At 41.4% G+C, this 13,689-nt stretch overlaps 1 protein-coding gene across 1 annotated transcript in view; it reads left to right on the top strand.

The window, feature by feature from the left end:
• Positions 1 to 13,689, top strand: part of SASH1 (SAM and SH3 domain containing 1) — a 205,066-nt gene that overhangs the window by 91,976 nt on the left and 99,401 nt on the right. Inside the window, exons 3-4 of the mRNA XM_038761304.1 lie at positions 5,227 to 5,277; positions 5,405 to 5,454. Coding sequence (XP_038617232.1) covers positions 5,227 to 5,277; positions 5,405 to 5,454 — 101 coding nt within the window. The remainder of the gene's footprint in view (positions 1 to 5,226; positions 5,278 to 5,404; positions 5,455 to 13,689) is intronic.

Raw genomic sequence — 13,689 nt, 5'->3', positions numbered from 1 at the left:
GGAACATGTCTACTAGCTCTCTTGTATTGTGGGCAGAGAATGTGACCCCAACTCTTGTTACTTTGTACTCTTCCAAGTGCTTAGTACAGTGCTCTGCACACAATAAGCATTCAGTAAATACCATTGATGAATGGTGATGTATTCTTCCAAGTGCTCAATGCACTGCTCGGCACATATTAAGCTCTCAGTGAATACCATTGATTGACTTGATTGATTGATGAAGGATCACGCTAAACTTGGAGAAGCTGGAGTCAGAACTGGCATGAGAACATCCCGCTTCTCAGATTGCTTATTTTCCTGTTGTAGAGCCTGGGAAGAGCAAGGCAGAAGAGGAAACCCAAAACCAGTAACAGAGCTGGGGAAACGGTCTTTATGGCTTGTCCCATCCACTGGAATGTGCTGCCTTTTTCTTCCATGTTCTGCAAGGCAATGGGCATGTTGGGAATAATAGTATCAGTATCAAAAGTACTTACTGAATACCTCTGTATGCTAAGCACTGTGCTAGTAGATGCTTGGGGAACATGCAGTAGTGAAATGCACATTCCCTCCCCTTAAGGAACTGATCATCAACAGAAAGACAGGACAAGAAAAGGTGAAGTTAAGTCCAGGAATGTGTTGAACAGGATACACCTGGATATTTCTCTGTGAGAATTAGTCAATTTGACCTTCCTTTACACAGACCTCTATCACATAAAGCTATACAGAGCTTGGGCCATTCTAAAGGGTCTTGTAAGTGAAAGAGTATATGACACTGCAGCATCTTAAAAAGTTATTTATGCACCGTGAATTTTAGGATTAATCTCAGCAACAGATTTTCCTTTCAAGCCTATATCCAACAAATAGAGATATCCTGGCCTCTGCCATGCTAGTGGCATGTGAAGCAACATTAGAAGAGATGTGGCAATTTGTTCTTCAGCCTGAGTGTACATGGTTTAAAATTGTTGGAACTTGTGAAATTCTTCCTCTCTCCTGGTTCCATCTCCTTCCTGTACCCCATGTGGAGGAGGAGAACTTGGCATCAGAAATGTGGCTGTTTGTGTTTGGGGGCCTAGTGTGCTTCCTTCCTTGTGAACCATAGGTCAGGAGAAGAGTTTATCCCTCCTGACTCTCCAGCTGGCAGACTCATTTTGTGTCCCGTATTGATGGAAGTGACAGAATGGAGGTGGAATACCACAAAATAGATTTTCACAGAAAAAAACAAACCCAAAAACAAAAAGTAGGAGGGGAGAATGAAAGGCTTGCGGCTTTTCTAGAACTTTGCTCCTTAACCTTGGGTCCATTCTTTGGGCCCTGGTACATTTGCAGAGGTGGAGGAATGGATGCTTTTAATGGTAGATGCATTCGTTTGGGTTGAGTTGAACTTTATATCTTTTGTTCTGTTTCCTGTTGAGGTCTTGGATGGAGGTTTAGGATGTTGTTTTTGGCCATTCAGAGCTTTTCTGGAAGTTTGGCTCCTTTGTCTCTGTGTTAGGCAAAAAGTACTCAGGTAACGCAAATGTTTGTGCAGTAGATAGCAGGAAGCTTACTCTAGGAAAGTCTTGCATTGGTAGGAATAGATATCTCTAAGTTTTCTGGGGTCATTTGTCTTCTTGCTTGTTTGTTTGGAGTTCATCAGTGCTTAAGGCTTGGGTACACAGTCATTTTGTAGAGTAGATTTTCTCACCTTTCCTGTCTGCTATCTTCACCCACTATTCCCCAGCCCCTTATCTTCATTCCTCCCTAGTGTTTTCTTCCCTCATTTGAGTATAGGGTAGGGAACAGGGAATGTATCACTTACGTTATTCTGTACTTTTGTACTTCCCAAGCACCTAGTACAGTGCACAACTATAGTGAAGGTCCAATTCCATTGCTTCCTACCTGACTTTGTCGTAGGCTAACTATAAACTATAAGTTTAGTTCTTAGTGCTGTCCCTTATTGTAAGGAAAAAAATATCTTGTGGTCATAAAAGGAATCCTCTCACCTTAGGCCCTACAGGCTGTTGCAATGTGCTTATATTGTAGGTTGCAAATTGCCCCCACCCACCCTCCCCAACAAAAGCATACATATTCTTATTATACAACTTTTTCATTTTTAAAATTTTGGTTGTTTTAAAAGTTGCTTTAATAATAATAATGATGGTATTTAAGCGCTTACTTTGTGCCAAGCACTGTTCTAAGCACTGGGGTAGATCCAAGGTAATCAGATTGTCCCACATGGGGCTAACAGTCAATCCCCATTTTACAGATGAGGTAACTGAGGCACAGAGAAGTTAAGTGACTTGCCCAAAGTCACACAGCTGATAAGTGGCAGAGCCGGGATTAGAACCCATGACTTGACTCCCAAGCCCGGGCTCTTTCCTCTAATCATGTTGCTTCTCTGCTGCAATCCCAGCACCCCCATCCACCATAAGAAAAGAATTGGCTACCCTAGGTTGGCCCTTATAGGGCTTACTGATAATTTTACCATGGTAAGCACCTCAGGAGTCTGATATCCTGTAATACTGTGAGTTAACACTATATTGTTTGCAACTGATATGCACTGTTAATGCCTAAAAATGCCTATCCTGGCAGAGGCAGGAGAGTATTTTCATTTAGCTATTACCCCAGTGAAACAAGTTTATACATTTCCTGAAACAGTTTTTAGTTTCTGCTGAGAATTAAATAAGGAATTCCCCCGTCCACTGTACTAAACAGCTTTTAGGAACTGAAAGTGTTGTTTTATCTCAACATATTCAGGAACATCCAGAATTAGTTTTGTCATCAAAACCAAGAGCTCTTTTTCCCACCAGTCATCCAGAATAATCCCAGGCTTCCCACGGCAGAAGCATATTTTCCCCGACAGCTGCCCTTTCACTCAAAGACACAATGATTTCATGGTATATGTGGATAAATGTTGACCACTGTGGTCAGTCATGAAGTTTCCGTTAAAAGAGACATAATGTATTACAAATATTCATTTCATTAATCTGACCATCCAAATAAAGGATACTAGGCTGTAAGCCCCCTCTAGACTGTAAGCTCACTGTGGGTAGGGAACGTATCTACTAACTCTGTTGTACTCTCCAAGGTGCTTAGTTTAGTGATCTGCACATAGTAAGCGCTCACTGAATATCGCTGATGGATTGATTTCTTCTTTGAATGTCTGTATTGTCAGTAGTTTTATGTTTTCCACAGGGAGGTAAGATGAGTTGACTTCCCAGGTGATCATTCTTGGTATTTTTCCCCAGATGGTATTGGCCCCCACCTGCCAGGCTCCCCTAGGATAACCACCTGTCTGTTTTTCCGCAGCTGGTCATCCTTCTGCCTGGTATTGATACACCACTAATCAATCAAGAGTATTTGAGTACTGTAAATAAGCCCTCAGGCAGCAATGTAGCCTTCTGGAGAGAGCAGAGGATTGGAAGTCAGAAGACCCACATTCTGGTTCTGGCTAAGTTAGTTGCCTGCTATGTGACCATGGTCAAGTCACTTAACCTGTGTGCCTCATTTTGTAAAATTGGGTTAATATTTCTGTTCTTTCCCCTTGGACTGTGAGCCCCAAGAGGAACAAGAACTTTATTCATTCATTCACTCATTCAATCATATTTATTGAGCGCTTACTGTGTGCAGAGCACTGTACTAAGGGCTTGGGAAGTACAAATTGGCAACATATAGAGATGGTCCCAACCCAACAACGGGCACTTTATCTAATCTAATCTCTCATCTTCTTCAGTGCTTATCATAGTGCTTTCCACATAGTAAATTATTAGTAAATGCTATCATTGTCATCATCATCAATGGTATTTACTGAGCACCTACTGCATGCAGAGAGAGCACTGTGCTAAGCATTTGGGAGAGTACAGTGCAACAGAGTTCATTCATTCAATTATATTTATTGAGTGCTTACTATGTGCAGAGCACTGTACTAATCGCTTGGGAAGTACAAATCGTCAACATATAGAGACAGTCCCTACCCAATGAAAGGCTCACAGTCTAGAAAGGGGAGACAGACAACAGAGGATTGGTTTTTTTATTCATATTTAAAAGGGGGAGACAGACAACAAAACACGTAGGTGTCAAAACCGTCAGAATAAATAGAATTATAGCCATAGAATTGAGTTGGCAGACATGTTCCCTGCCCACAACAAGTTTACAGTCTATCACTATTGTGGTAGAGGTAGAAGGCACACTCCTTGCCTTTAAGGTGCTTAACAATGGGGAGACTAACCCAAAATAAAGACAGGAGGAAAAGGAAAAAGAAAGATTGATATGCAATGGCTTAAATAGTGGAGAATGACAGTCAATATGTAGAGAAGTGTCCCGGGGTGGTTTGGGTATGTAAATGTTGAGGTGGTATTGTTTGGTGGGTATTTTTATTTTGTATGCTTGGCTTTCCTCCACCTCAGCTCCTGTTGCCAAGCCTCTGTTTAAGAAACCACAGTGATGAAAACAGTGGCTCTACATTGAGGGAGGAGATATAGGCTCTCTGGTGACTTGCCTAATGTTCTGTGGATTTCAGTGAAACGTTCTATGTGATGACATTATGCTGCATGGCATAACATGTGGAATGTGACATACATCAGTTGTTCCATTTTGACAAAGGAGAGTCCAGTACCCTGAAGTGCCATCAGTGCTCTTCCTAATTCCTGTCTGTGCCCCAGGAAGCCTTTTCCCCTCCCAGGTTGGTCTTGGCACCTGGAAAGACAAACCATCAGGACTAATGATGTGGATTAGATCCTTATTCTTTATTGAAAAATAAAAGGCAATTGGAACTAAAGGAAATTATTTGGAATGAATGTTGGTGTCAGCAGCCTGGTGACAATTTGAGCCATTCCCACTAGTTTGTGAGCCACTTTGTGTTGTACTAATCTAAGAGCATAATACAGTGCTCTGCACACAGTAAAGTGCTCATTAATACTATTGATTCATTGATTCTACAATGTTATTTTCCCTTTAATCTCTGCCACTCTTCAGTTAGACTCCATGGGTGTTATGTAGACTGGTAATTTCTCCTGCGATAATCCTGTCAACAACTTTGTCTTGGGCAACTGGGAAAAAAAAGAGGTTCTCTTTTAAAACCTCAAGGTTCCTATCTTAAAAGTAATGTATGTACTTGAGGTTTTTTCAGAGTCATCTCCTCCATTCCATCTTTCCTCTCCTTCCTCCCTTTCCTCAAGCCCTCCTCTGTCCCCTCTTGCCCTTGTATTTGTTGTTCTGGTTCTTGCCACGTTTGGATATTTCATTAACCCAGCATCTGTTCTGTTTTAGGAGAAACCCGATGCCATCCCCACGTCACTACAGCTGCGATCCCAGATTGAAGTAAGTACAGTGACTTTCATCATCTATTTTTGCATCTGCGCTTTTTTTTTTTAATTTGATATTCTACACAAGTCAGAAAGAGTCTGCTGTTCTTCCTGCACTTACGGACATGAATCTTCTCTTATAGGAATCGCTTGGCTTCAGTAGTGCGGTTTCAACACCAGAAGCAGAAAGAAAGTAAGTTTGCTTTTTTCTAGGGACAGAACTTCTAAGTAAGGAGCCCTTTCTAGTCAATTGGATCTGATTTTATGTAATTCCTTTAGAATTGCTTGTTGAAAACTAAACTGACACATGCATGGAAGCATATGATATATGATTATGTAGATATTCTCCATCTCTCATTTGTACGTACATTTATTTATCTTTGTAGTGAAGGATGAGTGCCCTTTTATACTTTCAGCTGAATCTGGCTGAGGATTCTGGGAGGATTAATTGATGTCACACTTGGTTTTAGATAGAACTAAAGAAGAGAAAAATCATAGGTAAATATGCCCAAAAACATAGACAAGGGGGGAAAGTATTTCAACTACCAGAAATACTTTTCCCCTTTATAACTCACCTTTTTGGTATAGTGAAAGTTATTAATCTTTACTGATAGTGGACTGTAAAAAAAATGCGTGTAACTTAAGCCAAATTGTATATACCAGTGCTTCCTTCTACAGGGAATGACTGTCTTTCGGTGCACCTCTCAGCTTTATAGTGAATCTGGAATACATAGTAATTTAAGTTTTGCCAGTATTCCCCTTATGCAATTAAATATCCATTAAGGAAATATAATTTCTATATATTTCTAAGATAGTCCCACCTCTCATATTATTCTGCCTTAAACTGGATAGTTCAGTTTTGAGCCATCTGAGGCAAAAAAAGGCTGAAGAGAAGATATACCTTAAAACCTCTCACCAGACAATCATTTGGGCAAAGGGCCATTTTCAGTCTTTAATGCTGAGAGACATATAAGCGGTTTAGAAATAAAAGTATTTTAGGAATGAAAAGCACAGAGACAGAGAGAGAGACAGAGACAGAACGTGTGTGTTTGGTTTACAGTCCAACTCTGCTAAATCCATCCACATATGTGTGTTGTTGGCAGAGTCAGAACTGAATCAGGAAGTTTGCTTGGCCAGAACACAGACAATAGCCTGCACATAAAACTATCCCGTGGTTGAAGAAACATCAGGAATAATAGTCCAAGGTGAAAAACTGGAGGCCTGCACTCACTCATAGTGATAGGTTGTAGCAGTCATGAGAGTTTGACTTTACTTTTTACACTTCATGAACTCCACATCACAGGGGGCAGATTAAAGCCATTAAAATTCATTTCCTCACAAATGGATTTCAGATTTGGGATCCTCCAGGTAATTGCTTCGGATTCACTTGGATTGGATTACATTTGGTGTATTTATTTGGACCTCTTTCTCCCAAACAACTTCCCAACACTTTGTAGCAGGTTGATTATGGAATTTATTAAGTGTTTACTAATTTGCCAAGTTCTGGGCTTAGCCCAGGGATAGAAGCAGGATAATCAGACAGACATAGTCCTTGTCCCACACTGGAGGGGTAGGGGGGAGACATGCACTTGATTCCCAGGAGGAAATGACTCACTGAGTTTGGGGGCAGTTTCAAAGTCATCTTGGATATATATTACCATCCCTAAATTGTCGAGTCATTTTTTCCACCGTTTTTCCTCCCACTTAATGGCAGTGTTGGGTGCATCCTGTGGCCAAGGAAGACTGATGATCTGTGCTATGATTATGGTCCCCTTCGATCACACACAAACACATGCACACACACACACACTTTTGAGCTCTTTTTAATTGCAGTATACTATTTTTTTCCCTTCTGCATCTATCTAGTGTTCTTTTCTTAATGCATACCCTTCAGTTTTAAAAATTTGTCCCATTTTTATTTCTCAATTTCCCTGTTGATAGCTTTCAGAGATTGCTAATGGAGTATGCTTAAATTGAGGTCTTAACATTTATGGTCATTAGAACCCCCATAAGTAAAATATATTTCCTGGTGATAATATGTTAACCCTGGTGTGCTGGGCCAGATTCCAGATTGTGTAATTGTAGTCTGCCCACCTAAATTCCTCTGAGATCTCAATTGCTTCTTCCTAACATCAGCTGTTGTTATGGTAGAAGGATATTCTGAAAGTGGATACTAAATTTTTCACCCCAGAATCATCTGTATTTCAGCTCAAATTGCAGCGTTGCCTGGAGATTTCATCCCCAGATTCCTTTTAAAACCACTTTGGAATCCTTCATGATGAAAATAAGTGCTGTGTAAGTTCAGGGCTGGTTATTCCTTAGCCTCAAGGAAAACCAGTAGAATAATTAGTCATTTCCATTCATTTCTGCTAACCAAGGTTATTTTTTGGCTAGCTCTGAGCTGGTTGATGGCACAAAGCATCTATCAGGTGAATGAGAAGTAGTAGCAGTAGTAGTAATAGTAGTAGTAGGAGCAAGCAGCAGCATTTGAGTGCCAATTTGGTACACAGCAGTCACCAAGCTAGGTGCTTAGGAAGTACAGCATAACCAAGTGATATGTTTCTTGCCCACAAGGAATTTATACTCTAATGGATAATAAAACACAAAACTACTACTAGGATAGTCCCTGCAGTAATATCAGGATAAAATCTCTGGGATCCATCCTCTGTACATTTGTGCCCTGCTTATCTCCACCTATGAAGATCATCTATTTTGAGGCACTTCTTATTTTGTAGATGGAACCTGGCTCATTGCCCAGTGCACAGTATATCTCAATGTGTTTTGTCCACTTAGGTATATCATGTGACTTGTGTGGGCCAGTGGACAGAGCACAGACCTAGGTTCTGGGTTCTAGTCCCAATTCCATCACCTGTCTGCTGTGTGAACTTGGGCAAGTCATTTAACTTATCTATACCTCAATTACGTAATCTGTAAAATGAGGATTAAGACTGTGAGCCCCTTGTGGGACTTGGACGGTGTCCAAATTGATTAGGTTGCATCTCAGTTCTTAAGAACAGTGCCTGACACATAGTAAGCACTTAACAAATATGACAATTATTATTATTATTAGAAGACAGAGGGTCTGGGTTCTAATACCAGCTCTGCGATTAATCTGCTGTTTCATCTTGGGCAAATCACTTAACTTCTCTGTGAGTTAGTTTTTTCATCTGTAAAATGGAGATGTTATGGGGCCAGTGTCCAGTATAATCATCTTGTACTCCCTTGTACCTCCCCAAACATTTAGTACAGTGCTAATCACTTAGTTCAGTGCTAAGCACTTAGTACAGTGCTTTGCACACAGTAAGCCCTAAATAAATATGATTGAATGAATGATTGCTTGGAACATAGTAAGCACTTCATGGCCTTTGCTAATGAAATTTACAGTGGAGTGTCAGTTAAAATTCAATTTTTTCTGAGGAAACTAGTTGAGACAAATAAACATCTCAATTCAGAACTTGTCCATGAGCATAAATTTCAGCAGATACCTATAAAATTACTCTGGTATCTAAGAAATACTCATTTCTAGATAAGTCCAGGTACAATAATCTAGAAGGAAATATTATATGAACAGTTGGAACTTAGGGAGCATAATAATAGTAATAATAATAATAATAATAATAATGGTATTTGTTAAGCACTTACTATGTGCAAAGCACTGTTCTAAGCCCTGGGGAATACAAGGTGATCAGCTTGTCCCACCTGGGGCTCACAGTCTTAATCCCCATTTTACATATGAGGGAGCTGAGGCACAGAGAAGTTAAGTGACTTGCCCAAAGTCACACAGCTGACAATTGGCGGAGCCGGGATTTGAACCCCTGACCTCTGACTCCAAAGCCCGTGCTCTTTCCACTGAGCCACGAAGGTGGTTTAGTAGATAAAGCACAGACTGGTAGTTAGAAGGATCTGGATTCTAATCGTGGTTCCACCACTTGACTGCTGTGTGACCTTGGGCAAGTCATTTCACTTCTTTGTGCCTCAGTCACCTCATCTGCAAAATGGGGATTAAGATTGTGAGCCCCATGTAGGACAGGGACTGTATCCAACCTGATTATCTTGTCTCTACTCCAGTGTTTAGAACAGTGCTTGGCACATAGTAAACATTTAACAAATACCATCATCATTATTATTAGGAAGAAAAAAATGCATTATATAAAGCACATTTCTAATACAACCTCCTCTAAAAAAACACAGCTGAAGCTTATTCCCTATAGCCTTGAAACTATGCAAAGTAGTGCCAAGAGTTTTAATTGTGTTGATCAACATTAATGAAGTAAACTTAATTCACAAAAATCCTTGGACTAATTAAAAAGCTGTTCTGGAAAGATGGTCTCATTCAAATGAAACTTGTTTTCCATACCTACTTAGTCGGGAGAGGGACAGTACTAGTAAATGAAATCCACAGAAATTCCAAAAGCTTTCTTTCAATTACTAGTTTCAGCTTCCCCAGCAAGCTTTGAACCAAGATCCTAACCAGAAACAAAGCTAACTGCTTTGACACCCTGTCCCTTCTCCTGTCCATCCCCTGGAGGTAGAGCTAATAAGCAGAAAAAGGGTCAATCAAAGAACAGGCATCAGTGAAGAGAAGGCAGAGTTGCCAAGGACCTTGTTAGATGGCAAATGAGGCATCCACACCCTTAAATAATCGAGAGGCTTAGTGGCAGTCAGCATGTTATTTACAATGGGTAGTGGTCTGGGTGTGATCAAAACAATTACAATGAAGCAAACCTGTTTTCAGAACATTTCATTGCATATCCTATTGAGTCAGTTTTGAACAGTAAGGTTCATGTGTAATGTGATATTAAAGAAATATAATCTACTTTTGACACAACCTGGATATCAGAGTTACAAGTGGTCAATGAAATATTGGTCCTTAGAATGGGGAGCAATGAAGGTCCAAAATCTAGAAGGGGAGAAACTGGTGACAGTCATATGGAGGAAGAAATGGCAAGGTAAATAGAGCAAAAAACATGAATTATCAATGCTAATGAGTAGTAGTAGTAGTAGAGTAATTAGAGTAGGGGAGTATAATTGCTCGAGGAACAATCCTCCAGTATTCCAATAGTTGGGAAGTCAGGCTAATGACTTCTATTTGGGGGTGAGAAAGGGGAGGTCTGGTGGAGAAGGAGCCCCAGGCCACAAGGCTGCGGTCCCACCCCCGGGAGGCAGAACATCATTCCAGGAAAATGGGCTTTAGTCTGCCTTTACTGAGAATCGATCAGCTATTGAGCCTGCGAGGCATTTCAAGTTGAAAGAATATATAGAAAATTCCAGTGAGTGACCAGGTCTTTCCGCCCCAATCCTCTTGTGGTTCTCTTCATGCCATCCTTCTTGGTCTCTTTCACCAGCAATTCCTCTGTTCCCAGCCTTCTCTCTTCTCAGTCTGTGAGAAAAGACTGTGTCCAACCTAATTAAGTTGTATCTATCTACCTCAGTGCTTGACACAGAGTAAGGGCTTAACAAATACCACAATAATAATAATAATGCCCAACTGCCTCTTTCCCCAGGTAGCAGACTTTCCAGGTCCAGTGGCCCAAATGCTCTGCCTATCAGTGATGATGATGATGATTGTGATAGTTGTTAGTGCATACTATGTGCCAGCCAATGTACTAGGATCTGGGGTTGTGGGGCTCACAGTCTCAATACCCATTTTGTGGACAAGGTAACTGAGGTACAGAGAAATGGAGTGACTTGTCCAAGGCCACACAGCAGACAAATGATGGAGTCAGGATTAGAACCCATGACCTCCTGACTCCCAGCCCTTTGCTTTATCCACTATAGTAGGTTAGTTAGGGAGGAGGCACTCCATCACCTTGCCCCCTTGTACCTCACCTCGCTACTCTCCTACTACAATCCAGCCTGCACACTTCACTTCTCTAATGCTAACCTTCTCACTGGGCCTTAATCTCTCTATTTTGCTGCTGACCACTCGCTCATATACTGCCTCTAATCATTCATTCATTCATTCAATCATATTTATTGAGCGCTTACTGTGTGCAGAGCACTGTACTAAGTGCTTGGGAAGTACAAGTTAGCAACATATAGAGACGGTCCCTACCCAACAATGGGCCCATGATCTAGAAGGGAAGGTAATCAGAAATCAGAAGGTAGTCAGAAGGTAATCTAGAAGGTAATCAGAAATACCCTCCCTCCTCTAATCCGGCACATAGTTACTCTCCCCAGCTTCAAAGTCTTATTGAAGGCACATCTCATCCAGAAGGCTTTCTCTGCCTAAGCCTCCCTTTTTAATAATTTTGGTGTTTGTTAAGTGCTTATTATGTGCTAGGCACTGTACTAAGCGCTTGGGTGGGTACAAGCAAATCAGGTTGGACACAATCCCTGTCCCAGAGACTTCATCCCCGTTTTACAGATGAGATAGCTGAGGCGAAGAGAAGTGAAGTGACTTGCCCAAGGCCACACAGCAGACAAGTGGCAGAGCCGGGATTAGAACCCATGAATTTCTGACTCCACTATGCCATGCTGCTTCTCTCTTTCTCCCACTCCCTTCTGCATCATCCTGACTTGCTCCCTCTGTTCTTCCCTCCTCCCAGCCGTACAGCACTATGTACATATCTGTAATTTATTTATATTAATGTCTGTCTCCCTGCCTCAAGACTGTAAGCTTGTTGTGGGCAGGGAATGAGTCTATTTATTGTTTTATTGTACTCTCTCAAGTGCTTAATATAGTGCTCTGCACACAGTAAGCATTCAATAAATACAATTGAATGAATGAATGAAGTCTCACATTCCATTCTGCCTCTAGAACTGCTCTTCATGGATGATCTGTTGGTACCTCAATCAATCAAAAGTATATTTATTGAGTACTTACTGTGTGCAGGGCAGAGCAGTGCTTCAGTGCTTAGAACAGTGCTTGGCACATTAGGTGCTTAACAAATGCCATTATTATTATTATTATTACTAAGCGCTTGGGAGAGTACCACACAACAATATGAGACACATACCCTACCCACAATGAGCTTCCAGTCTAGCAGGGGAAACAGACATTAATATAAATAAAGAAATTACGGAAATGTACAGAAGTGCTGTGGGGCTGGGTGACACAGAAGGCATTGGGAAAAGAGGAAATAAGGGCTTAGTCAGGAAAGACCTTTTGACTTTGAAGGTGGGGAGAGTAATTGTCTGTAGGATATGAAGAGTGAGGGCATTCCAGACCAGAGGCAGTATGTGGGCGGGAGGTTGACTATGGGATAGATGAGATTGAGGTATAATGAGTAAATTGGCATTAGAGGAGCCAAGTGTACAGACTAGCTTGTAGTAGCAGAGTAATAATTATAATTATGGTATTTGTTAAGTGCTTACTGTGTGCTAAGCACTGTTCTAAGCACTGGAGTAGTTACAAGTTGTCCCACGTGGGGCTCACAGTCTTAATTCCTGTTTTTACAGATGAGGTAAATGAGGCACAGAGCAGTTAAGTGGCTTGCTCAAGGTCACACAGCAGACAATTGGTAGAGGTGGGATTAGAACCCATGTCTTCTGACTCCCAAGCCCATGCTCTTTCCACTAAGCCATGCTACTTCTCATGAGGTGAGGTAGGAGAGGGCAAGGTAGCTGAGTGTTTTAAGGCAATGGTGAGAAGTTTCTGTTAGATGTGGAGATGGATTGGCAACCACTGGAGATTCTTGAGGAGTGGGGAAAGATGAACTGAACGTTTTGGTTAGAAAGCTTTTGTATTAGCAAGGAGGCTGATACAGTAATCAAGGTGGGATAGGATAATTTTTTGGATTAACATGGTAGCAGTTTGGATGGAAAATAAAAGGACAGATTTTAGTGATGTGAAGGTTAAACTGACAGGATTTAGTGATTGAATATGTGGATTGAATGAGAGAGAGAGTCAAGGATAATGCCAAGGTTATGGGCTTCTGAGACAGGAAGGATGATGGTGCTGTCCACACTGATGGGAAAGTTGGGGGGGGGGGCAGGGTTTGGGTGGGAAGATAAGGAGTTCTGTTTTAGACCTTAAGTTTGAGGTGATGGCAGGAATTCCAAGTAGAGATGTCTTGAAGGCAGGACGAAATATGAGACTGCAGTGCTCTGCACACAATAAGCGCTCAATAAATGAGATTGAATGAATGACTGCAGAGAGGGAGAGATCAGGGCTGGAGATGTAGATTTGAGAATCATATGCATAGAGGTGGTAGTTGAAGCCATGTGAATAAATGAGTTCTCCAAGGGAGTGGATGTAGATGGAGAATGGAAGGGGACCCAGAACTGGACCTTGAGGGATGCCCACAGTTAGGGAGGAGGAGCCTGCAGAAGAGACTGAGTGGACAGAGAAATAGAAGGAGCACCAGGAGAGGACAGTGTCAGTGAAGTCAAGGTTGGATGTTTCCAGGAGAAGGGGATGGTCAACAGTGTCCAAGGCAGCTGAGAGGTTGAGTATGTCAGAACTCTCAAATCATCTCCTCCACTG

This window comes from Tachyglossus aculeatus, chromosome 2 (assembly GCF_015852505.1).
Source record: "Tachyglossus aculeatus isolate mTacAcu1 chromosome 2, mTacAcu1.pri, whole genome shotgun sequence".
Classification (NCBI taxonomy): domain Eukaryota; kingdom Metazoa; phylum Chordata; class Mammalia; order Monotremata; family Tachyglossidae; genus Tachyglossus; species Tachyglossus aculeatus.
Note: the sequence above shows the minus strand (reverse complement) of the source record. Positions and strands in the feature narration are given on the sequence as shown.